Genomic DNA, 15,130 nt, shown 5'->3' with positions numbered 1-15,130 from the left:
AAATTACACAAAACAATGTGAAAAAACCTCACATCTAAAAATACCTGTAAAACAACAGAAGCACAATACCACACACTATACAAACCAATAAACCCATAAAAGATCTTCCAAAACACACAAAAGTGAAATTTAAAAAATGAATGGAAAATATATAAAATAAAAATAATAAACTAAAATGCTGTGATAAAAGTTTCATTTCTGCACTAAACTGAGCTCAATGCAACATAAACCAGCACAAAAAACCCACAGACGCCAAATCAACACATTGATAATATTGACCTATTGACCTGAAGTGAATAAAATATGACTACATCCACAACATCATGTACAAATTAATCTCCCCTCAGAATTTAAATGAGGATTTTACATTTGTTTGAATCCCTTCAGTTTCAGGAGTCCAATTAAGGACAGAAAATCCTTCCTAATCAATATATTATGAAATCATCAAATCAACACATTATCAGGTCAAAAGTGAGCTTGCTTAGTTTATTAAAGCTAGCTTCTGTTGGTGTAACTTAAGCTCCAGCTACAAAAATACATAATACATTCATAATCTTTTTTAACGTAACAAATACAAATGTAACTTATTCTAATTCTTAGCCATTGGTGTAAAGCAGGGGCGTCAAACACATTTTAATTCAGGGGTCAAATACAGAGCTGTTTGATCTCAAGTGGGCCACAGATTGTATGCTGGAAAACCAAATATTACAAAATTATTGTGCCGTAGTTTGCACTTCTACGTATACATAAATGATAAAATACAGTATGTAAGAAACTAAGAAATCCAACCAATAAGTAACAGATATCAGCCCCAACAGGGTTTATACGCTACATTTCCTAGTTTTGGGACCAATTTCTATTTAATTAAGAGAAAAATGCCATAATTTGAGGAAAATTAAAGGATTTTGTAACATTTTTGTATTTTTTTTTCTAACTGTTTAACATTAAAAACCTGCAATCAAGAGATATAACCATAATGTGAGCCCCTGCAAATATTGAGTTTTATCTTCACATGATTTATGCTTCCTCTGTTATTTTTACTTTCTTCTGTGGGTGAAATTGGATGCTCCAAAAAGCCGTATTTGGCCCCCGGGCCATGCGTTTTGCATGAGGTGTAAACTGTAAGTAAAGCAGGATAATTCACCTGAAAAAAAAAAAGAAAACAAGGTTTTTAGAACCCAGAACCAAATTAAAATAAGAGCCTTGAGTTTTTCCAATCAAGAAAATATTTTAACTGAGGTAAAATCTGTAGAAGTCCAATAAATTCTCAATCATATAGATTAAATTCTTTATTGAGAGGTGTTGATTTTTAATTTCTTTCATATGTTAATATAGGAAACTAAATAAGTTAAAAGTTCCAATGCATGTGCCCCGATAGAGATCCTGTGTTCCGTTTCTAAATCATAAATCAGTACAATGTTGTACAATCACAGTTTCACAAAAGGATGTTCATTATTTCCCTTTATTTTCTACATCTTCACATCATGGGCGTCTCATCAAAAACAGAGAGCGTTTGTGAGTGTGAAAGAAAAACAAAGATAAATTACTGGAACAAGGATGGAATCACCCTGCATTTATTCACTGAAAAAGAATGTTGATATGTACAGACAACAGGAGAAACATTTCATAGTTATACACTCTCATAAAACGGAAAATTGCTTGCTGCTTATATATATTTATCATATTTACCAGAATATTACTGTATATTGGATAATACAACATAATGAAGGATGGCTGTGTGAACTCAGTGTAACGATAATGGTATATTTCTCATTCTGCAGGGTTGGAAAATAAAAGCCTGAAACCATAGTTTTATGGTAAAAAATCTCTATCTCAGAGGCTGCGGGGTGAAAAAAATAATTAGACAACAGGAATAATAAATCTACATTAGGGATATGATCACATTTGCTTATGAGAAGAAGAGAAAAAAAAACTCATAACGTGGAGCTGGGGCAACCCCTGCTTATAAATATATATCAGTTACAGAGTTTTGGAGATGACCACCATCGCACACAAACAATCACACACTCCCACTGCTTTGATTCACACAAAGCAAAGTCAGTAACACTAAACACGCTGTGTGAGATAAATGTAGGGAATAAAGGGAAAGACAGAGAGAGTGAATGCTGCCTTGTGGGTAACCTCTTGTTTGTACTGCGTTCTCAGAGGAATAGTTATGATTACTCCACTGACTAAATAATCTACAAGGTCAGGACTCCCATCTTCTCTCCTTCCAACTCCTCTGCTTTGCACCCACACAACAAGCCAAGTAGATCATATGGCTGCCAAGACATACTCACAGACATAATGCAGCATTCAGTTACTGGCAACATTCACAGACACTAAAACACATGTCCGCCCACACACAGGAAAAGTGGAAAAAAATGCTAGACAAACAAGCTTTTTAGTGCTCGTTTTAACTGGAAATTCTCTTTAAAATGAAGTGTTTTCCACTTGCTGTTGACTACACAAAAATTATGAAAATGACTCAAAAAATGGATTACTGAGCAACCTTCCTTTTCATTTTCTGTCATTGTTCTGCTCCATCAAAGACCAAAGGAATTCTAAGAGTGCTGCTGCATATTTCATACCTATTAAACATAGTTGAACTATCAGCGACTGCTAAAGGTCTTTTATTTTACTCATTTGGCAACTTCTCCTTTTCATTCGTTCAATGTTGGTATCGAATGAAACATTTGGCCTTATTTAGCGCACAGCATGTGTGTCACAGCACGTTGTAGCTGTTGAGTCTGTTGAACACCTGTCGCCATTAGAGCATGGATTGTGGATTGAAGTTATTGAAGCTAATTCTGCGTTAACCCTGTTAGAAAGAACTCAGTGTATCACGGCTGACAATAAAAAGTGCTAAATACACCCAAGCCTTTATTATTACCTTCATTAACCCTTTTTAATATTTTCACTCATGACAGTTTTTCTGAAACTGAATGGTTAGTGAAAGTTCTTGGTTTTAGTCAAATATATTATATATTTTGGCTCACATTTCTTTCAGTTGTTAACTTTTTTCTTGTTTTACAGAGCATGATTTAGGAATCCCTATTCTTGGTACCAGAGTGACAGAATTCTATTGCGCCAATGATAATGAAATACTAATTGTTTGAATCCCATAGACTAGAGGCAAACTCAGACTAGGCCATCCGTCCTGTGCCCAAGCACTTTTCTCAGACTATTGTGGTTAGTGTAAGTGAAACGGTACTGCGGCAATAGTTAAAGAGGTTTATTATGAGCATGGTACACTTAGTAACACGCAAAAATGGTTAAGAATTCGACAGGTGAGACATTTGCAGCGTGCGACCATCCCTCCACCACAATAGCAATGGCAAAATGGAAGAATTGTCTAGCAGTAACTGGAGAAGAACCAGGGACGTTTGAAAGTTTTTGGCAAAATCTTCTTTACTTGACGTTGCACCATTATCGTGCTGTATATCAAAGTGATTACATATGTGTTTGAGGTTACCATACCTGTGTAAACTAAGCCTAAGTCTAGTGTAAGTGCAAGTCAGTGAGGGAAAACAAAGGTGGGGCATTTGTACTTTCGGCTTGATACTGAACAGTGGGCCGTAATGTGAATACGCCCAAAGTAAGTAAAAGACATTGCCCAAAATCACTTCCTCACACTGACTTTGAACTGTATATTGTGTAATTATGAATAGAGATGTCAAAAAGCCTTGGTTTTTATTTCCATCAATGGATATAATCATGAAAGAAAACAAAATCAGCTCTATTGTATGCAGCGTACATATAGGCGGTCCTTCCCTGAGCTCACCCTTTGAACAGCTGATGTAGCTTCCAATGTTATCAACCTGGTGAATAGTTCAGCTAGCAACAACTGAGAAACCTACAAAAGTTATTGTTCAAGGGGGTCAAGGCCAGCGTTGCATTGGCAATGATGCTGTTGCGTCTCATTTATCCACACACCAACAACCACATTCAATTCTTAAAAAGTGCATAAATGTTACTTTGGCCTGACCTCATTTGAATATGGATTCAACAAAAAAGAGGAGTTGAATGGGAAATCTAAAGATTTAAAGGTCGTTTTTACCCCCTAGTTGCTGAGGAGCTAATTGGAACTCATCGAAAACCAAACAAATCGATAGTCAGCGTAGAAGTAAAAAAAAGCTTCCTTCAAAAAAAGGTTGAACATGGCATGATAACCAGCATAGAGATGTTTGATTAATTTCTTGTTAAATGTGAATCTACCAAGGTGATCACTGCAGATTATGAGCCAAATAAGGTTGTGATTTGCACATTTAAAATGTAGCTATTACAGGGGCACGAGGGGGCAAAACCCTCAAACCCATTAAATTAAAGAGAAAGTTCATGAATCTGCCCCCTAGAATAAATCATCTTAATCTGAGCGACATGGCGGTGCACAAATCACAAGCGAATTCACGAACACACAGCAACACAAACTAAAAGTCAATCTAAAAGCACCAGTTATATTCTCACAAACTCCTTTGGACTTGAGTCTGAAAAATGACAAAAGCGAAAACACAATTGCTTGAATGTCACCAAGTAAACCCAATGAATATGGAAATATACAGCATTTTGGTCTCTTAGAAAGATGATGCAGAACACAGAATGAGTAAAAAAATAGTTAAGTCATTAAAGTCTGGCTTGTTCAAAAAGTATTTGACACACAATAATTTGAGTAGTATATACTCTATCACAATGTTCCTAAATTGTAGAAAATTATGTCACTTTGTTGTACGCCTAAAAGTACAATTAATAGCAAATACAAAAAAATCAATTTTATTGGATATTATTTCCCCATTAGCCAAAGGCTGTCTTTTCTAAAATATTGTGCAGCTGTAGGATATTTAGAAGATCTATGTGAAATAATATTTGGTATATGCTTGAATAAGACTGGTCAACAATCAGCTGTGCTGGGTTACATTTATAACACTAGCTTTGGACGAACCCAGTTAACCCAAAATCCAGCAGGCATAATATCTAATGTAAGTAGTGTGTACAAAAAGTCAACATTCAGTAAAAGAGGCACTTTTATACTGTACATATAGATGAGCATAATTCTTGACAAACATGTCCAATCAATTTTGAATTATGTAACTAAAAAGATCATTAACCATCTCTTTAAATATCAACACTTTGTATAAAAAAATTATTTTTTTTTGGTAATAAAAGGTTATTTGACATCTTTGTGTTTCCTTGTGGCAGTCCTATATGTCTCCAGAGTAAAACAGCCGTCCTTTTTCTGAACTCTGAATCCGGCTAAGCTTAGCGAGCTGAGAAGGTGACGGGGGAACATCCTGCCTGTAGGGGCCCTTAGTCTGAGGTGGAGCCGGCACTGGGGTTTGGGTAAGGTCTCTGTTGTGCTCGTAGGTTCCACCCCCAGGAATGTCCTGCACAGAGGGCAGTGGTCTGGTCTTGTTGGCCTCCTGCTCTCTGCGTCTTTGCTCCTGTCTCAGAAGCTCCTGGGTCTCCAGAAGAACCCGTGCGTTAAAGCTGGAGGTTCCCAGGAAACCGTTCTGGCCCCCAGATAAGCGCGGGTTGTCCTTTGGAGTCTGGAATCTCTCTGATGGTGCGTAGACCTTGTCCCATGAGCCTTGGGATAAGGAGCTGTGGTTCTTACGGGGTAGCCTAAAGACAAAGGTGAAAGGGTAAAGTGAGGTGATGAGTGAGACACTTTAAACAACAGTAGGTCATTCTACTTAAAGGGTTTTCTCCTCCTTTCTTTGATCTGTATTGGTAACGGGGAGATTAAACAGAACAGGACTAGTTTTGGCAGTGGCCTTTACCCAACATAAGTAAACTCTGTCACATCTTCTGCACAATCCCTCAGAATTAAAAAAATAAAGGATATAAAGAAAAAGATGTAAAAGACACTGGATGTAAAAACCAGAGCCACACACTTGTAAATTAGTTCCACAAGAGCACTCAGAAGGTAAACCACCGCCAAGTGCCAAATATCTTCTTTGCCATTTAGTTGTAAATCATTTCTATCCCCATTAATAACCATACAGTAGGTCCAAATGCATTGGGTTAACCCAACACCATTTTTTTTAAAAAATGATGACAATGCATATTTTGGATCCGATCAAGATGACGCTCAGTGAGATAAATCAAAATCTTTTAAATGTCTGACAATTGTGAAGATACACATTTTTAAAAATTTTGCTGATGAGAAATACAATTTTTTTATTTTTTTAAAGATGATCCAAACTAAATAGATAGCAACAAATCTCCAAAATGTTATGTATCTTTCATGGTCTAAGCTCTATCTTTGGTTAGAATTTCATCAATATCTGGTATGTACTTTTGATGTAATCCTGTTAACAAAGAAACAAACAAACACTGGTGAAAAAAAAAACATGATGGCAAAAACACGCTTTTAACTCGATTATGAATGTAGAATGGTTTGTACTTAACAAAACAAAAAGAATAATATTAGGTCACACAGTCTTCTACCAATCTTCCCTTGACTACATTTCAGTTCTTGCAAATATTTATTATAAAATTCAGTCCTTTATGCTAGCTCAGCATAATTTCCCCCATGTATATCCTCCTACCCAGGAATAAGCTCCACAGATATATATTTGGGAACTCTTTGGTTAGGTGTTAGTCTGCTACTCTATTATGAGGATCCATTAGGCATGATGTGCCATGGAAAACCTGACAGGACTTTTTGCTTTAAGGGTGCAAAGAGAAATACCATTCCCACCTCAATGACCCACTGTGAGCTTAAAAGGCTTCTGCGTTCCCTTCTTAACGTGTGTAAAGGGAGACATGGCCTGGCATGCTTTACGCCCAAACACATGCAAGTCTGGCACATTCCAAAAAGGATCAGAGGAACCAGAAACAGTCCCTCCTTTCACTTTTGTCTATAAGTAAATACATATATATATATATATATATAATTTTATGTGCCTATATTTACCTATAACCCTATAGTTGAGTATGTACAGTAGTTACATTGCCTTTGAGAACATAATTACAATTATGCAGGGTACAAAAAAAAAGATTTGTGTGCTGGAGTTTCTGCAAAATCATTAATTATCGCTTCTTTATGTAGCAACAAAACAATCTATAATCAAATGGCTGTTCTTCCCCTAATTATAGATTAATAACTGAGTACAGGTGTTCACAGCAATAAAAAATAAGCAAAAAAAAAACATATGCCAGTTGAAAAAAATTGATCTATCGTGATATTACGTTGCGCGATTCTTGGATCAATTCAAAATGCATCCATATCGATTTTTTATTTTTTTAATTTAGTTAACCAGGAAATTATTTTCCACTGCAGGAGACATTGTAACTACACAAATATGATCTGAACATCTTGACCAGCTTGTGTTTTTTCAATAAAATCTAAAAAGAAAGTACAAACTTTCTGCATTTATTTGTTGTTCATATACCTCAGTTAAGTTGCACTAAAGTCAAAGTTGGTTTAAAAGCCACAGGCAGATTGTTGTTATTTTTTTTTTATTTGAAGTTGTTGGCACGTCATGTAAAAGCCAATGTTTTAAGCATAAAATATGCCAATAAAATATATTTCATACATAATGTTCTCATTAAGGTGTAAAAATGTACATATACATATTGTTTCTTAAGTCATATATTAAAAAGAAAATCGCAATAATCACCGATATATCATATCGTATCGCGACATATGTATCGGGATACCAATCGTATCGGCAGATGCCTGACAATACACACCCCATTATGCCGTGTGTCAATGTCATTTCATTGATCAATGTCATTTCCAGGCCAGGGCCAATAGCAATAAAGTACATGTGCTGGCAGCTTACCAAAACTAAAAAAATATAGTTTTCTAGCTCAAGTTATTGATTATATATTTTATTCCTTATTGTACAGAGAATCTGCAATGAAAATCTCCCAAATTAAACTTGCTGAACTGTCCCTGAAATATGCAGCCTTTTTTTTTATTGTTGCTACAAATTCAGTTCAAAGTCTTAAATTTGATGATTTCTTTTGAAAAAGCCATTTTTCATGAACCCAAAGGGATTATTTGGTGAAAATGTGGGCGTTTGTGTATCATGTGCAATGATAACAAGCACACTGTAAAATGTTCTGGCAATTCAGTAATTTATTTACTCAGAAAGAAAAAAAGTAATTTATTTAGCCATGCAATCAGAGCAAAATGAATATACCAGAGGTGAAGGGAGGCTACATCTTCATTCATTGCGTGAAGGCTTCCAAGTCGTTGACTCTGACAAGCCTCACAGGTCAATTATGTATTATATCTTTGAGTATTTTTTTTCTTTCAGTGCATCAAATTAATTATTTGTATTAAGTAAATGTAAGAAAATCTGACAAAAGCAGATTTTAATCACAGCTATACTAAGAGCTATCAAAAATAAATATATCCACCAAGTTCTTAATATAATAAGACGTGGCTTATAAAGGGTGTGTGTGTGTGTACGCATGTGGATTCAAAGGGATAAACACATACAGTAATACATGCATTTAAATCAGAGTCAATAGGTTCATGCTCTTAACCTAAGCAACAATGGGGTGAACATGTTCGCAGGTTTTGTTCCCATGAATTAAACCCGTAACCATAAAATCTTCTTTTAAATCAAACCTTTCATACCACTACTGTTTCACACGACAAGACATTCTACATTATTACCTTAAAGAGGCGCTAGATAGAATTACGAGCAGTTTTGGGCCAACAAGAGCTCCAGCTTGCATGGCTTTTAACAGTAGGGCTAATGCTGCATTCAATCACACTCAGAAATCGGCTTTTCCAAGTTGAAAATTCCAATGTCCATCTTCAACACATCGAAATATCTTCAAAACATGGCTGAAATAAAGTAATTCATGTTTGTATGGTTGGTGGCCTTCCAATGCACTTTTTTCAAATAGAAGTTTGGAAATTCCAGAATTTTGAGTTCCCATAAACGCAGCATTTGCACCTTAAGCTATTGTTTCATTTGCACACGACCCAACTGCTCCATGTTTTCTACGCTAAAATCGCAGTCGGGCTAAGAAGTACATCGTCCAAGATCTATCATTGGACAATAGTTTAGATAATTTTCTTTGTGGCTAGTATTTCAAAGGGTTTTCTAAGATTCCTAAGTTGCAGCACTTGACGAATATTGCGTAACGTCCAAGGCAGGTTCGCAGGGGAAATCATGTTTGGTCTTTTTACATTTGATGTAAAAGAGGACAAACGCATATGCTGATTGAATGTACATGACTTTATGTCTGCGGCCTGGGTGCAGTTGGTGGTAGCACAAATGTGGAAGCTGTCTGCAGATAAAGCCCCACCACATGCTATGTATTTGGGTTTAGCTGTCTGGGCAAACTGCCATGCATGTACACTGTGGCTTGGCTCGCAGACTACGAGAGCATCATTGTCAAGGGAGCCTCTTGTTTAGAAAACTTGGACGCCTGTTGCATGAGGCAGCAGTACACATTTCCACTGTGACCTTTTTAGGTTTTTAAGAGCTAAACAGAGAACACTTAGAAGACTTTGTCCCATAGGAATTGTACGGTGATTGATGTTTCAGGAAGATTTTGTTCTCTTATCACCTCTGCTCTTGTGCCAATATATGCCACAAAGTAGATTAGTTACATTTACAAAGGGAGTGGAAGGGAAGTACATCATACCAAAGAGCGGGGTAAATTTAGAATGACAGAAAATAACAAACAAAGCCAGGAAGTTGGCTTGACGCTAAATTTGTGGGCGCTGTGTGTTTCTTTTAAGCAGCTGGGAAAAATCTGAATTTATGAGAAGTTGGGGAAAACTTACACACACACACACACACACACACACACACACACACACACACACACACACACACACACACACACACACATATGAAATAAAATGAGTAGGAAAAGCCCTAAAAGAATCCAATGGGCAATGAAACCATCACATCCATTTTGCACAAATAAACCGTCTACAAATCTTGAATAATGTTTTCTTTTTCGTGTGAAACCTGGTTATTTTGGCAGAGGCATGCACACAGTACTTGCGATGTGGAAGCTACTGGCAAACCGCAGCTTAAAGCCTTATCTTGACAGCATGTGAAGCTATGCACAATTTTGTGCACAATTGTGTCGCATTTTGGCTAATCAGCAGACACTCCACTCGACTAAAACATCCCCCCACCCCCCTCTTGGTTTTCACTGCCTGTCACTGCTAATCCTGTTCCAAAAACAAGCCTTCATTCGTGCTTTACCATCCTCACATCGCAGACAGTGAGCTAAGCCTGGCCGTCATTAGATAACTGGCTATCATGGTCTACTCTGGAAGCACTTCAGGCTGGAGGGGTTTTTAGTAGGAGAATGTCCAATTCTCAAGCTTCCTGTTTTATAAGAGTATGACAGAATGAGGGGGTGGTGGGTGTTTGGAATGATTATGCTTGATAATTTGGAAAAGTAGCCCCTTAATGAGGAGCCGCGGCTAAGACAAACTCTGAGAATGCTTACCCAGGTCAAGCGTTAAGCCTGAGCTCATGCGACTTGTTGCTCAAAGAGCCTCTGAGATTATAAAAGGAATGCATAGCAAACGTCATTCTCATTTTTAAACCCAACTTTCCCAGGAGAATCTCTGAGTGAGAGGCAAGGCCTGAAGGCAACTGTCACATCACATGAGATGCCAGGAGATAGCAGCAGTGAAGAGAATGTATAGATTAGTTGGCTTATACACAGCACATTGATTATGTGTCAGTGTAGAGTGTGAATCCATAGCTATGGACAAGAACATGTTTTAATCGACTTAGCCGTGTCTGCTCACTGGAGAAGGAGGGAGAAAGGTTGTTTCTATGAAGAAGTTATTGGTGTTGGTGCAGAGAAAAGGCCTCACACTAAGGGCTCTTACTTTGTTTGAACAAGATCATTCAAATAAATAATACTTTCCTTTGCTTCCTCTAAACGAGTGTTTAAGAAAATAGTTTATGCTACAAGAGTTAAATACCCTTCATCACTCATTCTGTCAAGTTTGTAAAGCCTTAGATTTTGAGATATTCCCCCCACGATGGTGGACATGCAAAAAGGACTCAAAAAATCATGAGGTGAAAACTTCAGAAGCGAGTTAAAGATGATGTGATATCCCTCAAAACTCATTCCTCTTCAATCCTCAAAATGTAAGATAGAGTGAATTTTACTCACAGCTTATCAGTTAGTAAAAAAAATTGTCTGTGGTCTTTGGCATCGTGAAACCTTTTCAAATATCAATAGTGCCATTCAGCAAAAGCACGAAAAGGACAAAGTCACGCTTTCCACCAAGGTCAGCCTCCACTTAATAAAGTTTAACGACAAATGATTCAAAGAGATAAGAATAAATGATTTTATTTAAATATGTTTTCTCCATCTTATCTGAATGTCAAGTAAATGAAGTGAAAGTTTTTGTGGTTGTGCCAAAAAGTAATGCAAAGTGGACGGAGGGATTTGATGGAACTCAAAAGTGAAATGGGCAATTTGAGAAAGGGTGATGAGAAACGCTGGGGGGGAGAAGAAGGAAAAGAAGGAAGAAGAAGGAAAAGAAGGAAGAAGAAAGAAGAAGGAAAAGGAAGAAGGAGGAGAAAAAAGGAAGAAGAAGATTACCGTGGCAGGGGGTTGTCCTGCTGATATCCATCTTGTTCTTCCTGCTGCTGTTTGGGGGTGGTATTGTCCACTGTCACTGATTGAAGCCCACTCTGCACCTCCGTCCCATTGCTCACCTGGTGAAACATGAAACCAGAGAAATGGGGCTGAGTAAGCAAAAACGGACTTCCAAAAAATGCTTGTTCACACACGCACACACACGTTGTGGTGCTGAGATGGTGGAATATTCTCCTCATTTCCCTGAACACAGCAGGTGATTTGACAGTGTGACGCCTCCTGAGCATCAGGCTTCCCTTGGGGAACATCTAGTTAGTTGGTGTGATTCCAAGGTGATTGTGATCAGAGAAATGCAGCTGTGCTCGTGGACCAACACTCCCTTGATAATGCTGATTAAGGACTTTGTCTGAAAACACTGAAGTCAGTTTGGAATCATTACAAGCTGAGATACAAGACAAACATGAGGTTTCAAAACACTCATTGTCTTCTTGACTAGATGCGTTACATATCCACGGCTGCTTAAGTAAATAAACTACAATACCAACTTCCTCACAGGTAAAATCTGAAATAAAATGTATGCCTTTACAACATACTCTTCCAACAAACAAAATCCCAACAGTCAAAATCCCAGTGGATAGAATCCCAACCCCATATTTATTGTAAGTACTACATTTAGGTTAAAGGGTTATAAATATATATTTAGGATTAGGGTTGCTGTATGCAGATTAAAAAAAATGCATTTTGTTTATTGGTTCAAAAAGATTTTCATTATTTCTTAATGTTTATTGTATTTCTTATGATTTGTTTTTAAATATTCAGTGTTGACAGTCATCATATTTTAAGGTACTATCATTGTTATTGCCTCTTATTGTGTCTTTGAGTCAGTTTGTATCACATCTTTTTAGTAGAAATATCCCCTTTAATACACTATTTACAGATGTATAACATCTTTAAAAAGGTTAAAAGTCGTCACTATCTGAGGGAAAAAATTATCTCCAATGAAAGGATTTCCAAGAACTTAAATAAATATATATAATATATGTAAATGAAGAATTAACCACAGTGGCAATAAATCAAAACAACACAGACTTATGTTCTGCCGATTGTTAAGTTTGAATTTCTAATGAAAGTTAAATCTCATTGATGGGGGTCCTTGATGAGATAAACGTTGGGGGTGTATTGTTACAATTCTAAGTCAGTGAAAAAAGTGTAAAAATGTGTGACCTGCTAAGAATGTATCCTTAAAACACTTTACAAACAAACTTTTGTTCATCCAGAACATTCAAACCCTGAAAACAAGATCAAAAGCATTGATTTCAATACTTCACATTTAGTGATGCCAAGTATTACTCCAAAATTCCCATTTTGATGAACAGCTGTGATCATAATAACATTCTCCAATTTCTTCTTCGGCACATAACTAGGTGTATGTCTGCATTAGTCTTATGATCATCTGTGTGGTTGACATGGAGATATTATTTCCCTCAACACCAGCATGGTTCTAATGAGCAGGCTCATTAAAGAACCCGACAAGCCAATTAAACACAAGTTAGTTGGAGAGGTGTCGTAAGCGCGGCTCAACCCAGTGTCAGTTTACACAAGACTCAGACAGAGACATGTTAGAGAGTGGTGATAGACAGCAAACACGCACAGTTTCAAAAAAGGTTATGGAAAACAAAGAATGATTCACAAGTTGTCTAAAGTTGCAGGTTAAAAATAAAAAGAATCAACTGATAAGTTAAGGATGTGTTGGTTGAATGAAAGCCTGTCAATCAACCTGACATCTTCTTTCTAACATTTTGTGTCCATGAAACGGTGAGTTTCTTCTTCACTCATGCAGCTGCAATAACATTTTACTTCAGATCAAGTTCTTTCTCAAGCCCTTTGGGTCCTCAAACACAGTTTTTATCAAAGGGTGAAGTCAATTGGAATCACATGTTTCCGGGTTCGTCGCAACAACAAGCTTCTCTAACTCAATGTGGGAGTTTCAGGAGTCCAGATACCTTTTTTTCCTCAAATTGTAAAACGTCTGGGAATATCAATGCTTTAATACATTCACAACTAAATCAAAGCCTAATCTAATACTCTTTGTAAGGGGGTTTGAATCCTGCTCTATCCAAGTCATTGTCGTTGTGTCCTTGGGCAAGGCACTTTTACCCACATTGCCTCGTATGAATGGGTATGAATTGTGCATGACTGTTGGTGGTGATCAAAATGGCAGTTACACATCTGTCAGTATGCACCAGGGCAGCTGTGAAGGATTGAGTCTCCTTCTAAAAAGTGGTACATAAATCTAATCATTATTATAAGTAATTTTAGATCAACACCATAACAATAGGGGTAGATAAAAGGTTCAACCAAGAAAAAAAAAACTATAAGGAGGGAATATGCACGGGTTCCTAAAACTGAGCCTTGTGGAACGCCAAATGAAAGAATAGCAAAGGTCAAATCATTACCAATAAGACTACATTGTACAAACTGTGTAACATTGCAAGGATTGTAAATTAGTCATTCTCTCTTTCACAACTGTTGTATGAACGTGTAGTGCATGCTCTCCAGAATTTAAGTAATTGGAGAACATTAGTGAAGTGGAAGTAGAGTTACAAGGATGATATCAAATTATATACATATTTGCAAGAACATAGCAGGCTCTATTTAGCTTGTATCAAATGCAAACAAACTGACCAACAAATAAAAAGATTAAAGACTTAATTCAACAATGTCTAGCTGAATTTTGCTCAGGAGTTTTGAGTGGTAAATCATGATTTCAACATTATTATACCCTAGTTCATACTTCGACAAATATCTGATATATAGATTATGTAATGTACCAACAATATCCAAGCAATAAATCAGTCCCTGTAGGATCTCCACTTCAAACTTTCTTCACTTTGTGACACAATTTTGTAGGATTCAATGTAAGAAATGTAGGATTTGGGGAAAATGAAGTCATGTGATACAGGTAAATCAAAATAGCGACCTCCTGCAAATATTGTGGAGTTTCCTTTAACTTCGAGGGACTGAGATATCTATAACTGAAATCTTTGGTTATTAACGCAATGATCCATGTTTTTTCTGTCATTTTTACTTGTAGGTCAATTTGGATGCTTTAAAGAGACAGATTTGGACCCCGGGCCTTGAGTTTGACAGACCTAGAAAAATCTGAGGCAGGGCCTTAGATGTGAGCCTTAATTGATATTAAAGTACAGGACATCATTGTAAAGTATTGGAGCTCTAGCAGTTTCAGAAAATCAGCAGCAAGAAACATTTACAGGGGCTTTACACTGTAAGCAAAAAATGAGAGTGAATGACACCGAGCGAAGAACGATGCATGAGAAATATCCAGGGAAAAAAATCAGTCAGCGTAATGCCATTATCTTTGTATGGAGAATCACATTAGACCATGTTGAGCCTGGAACACAATGTCATATAAAACATGACATTTGTTGAAATCAAATCAAAGGGATGTCCGTGTTCGTTTTTATCCAATAATGTGAAAAATGATGTCAATACAGAATGCTTTTATCTCTCCGCTGCTGTCTTGGTGTGATAGACAAAAACTGCAATTATTCACTTG

General features: G+C 36.9%; 1 protein-coding gene across 2 annotated transcripts in view; it reads right to left on the bottom strand.

Annotated features, from left to right (window-relative positions):
* Window positions 1–1,535: 1,535 nt before the first annotated feature.
* Window positions 1,536–15,130, bottom strand: part of LOC114453931 (partitioning defective 3 homolog) — a 563,018-nt gene continuing 549,423 nt past the window's right edge. Inside the window, exons 23-24 of one of the 2 annotated variants that reach the window (XM_028433953.1) lie at window positions 11,557–11,672; window positions 1,536–5,619 (exon numbers count right to left, since the gene is read on the bottom strand). In XM_028433953.1, coding sequence (XP_028289754.1) covers window positions 5,199–5,619; window positions 11,557–11,672 — 537 coding nt within the window. In that variant the 3' untranslated portion in view covers window positions 1,536–5,198. Of the gene's footprint in view, window positions 5,620–11,556; window positions 11,673–15,130 lie in introns of those variants that run through there. The other variant, XM_028433955.1, reaches the window with a different exon arrangement.

Source organism: Gouania willdenowi, chromosome 20 (assembly GCF_900634775.1).
Source record: "Gouania willdenowi chromosome 20, fGouWil2.1, whole genome shotgun sequence".
Taxonomy (NCBI): domain Eukaryota; kingdom Metazoa; phylum Chordata; class Actinopteri; order Blenniiformes; family Gobiesocidae; genus Gouania; species Gouania willdenowi.
The sequence above is the reverse complement of the archived record's forward strand: the minus strand, read 5'-3'. Positions and strand labels throughout refer to the sequence as shown.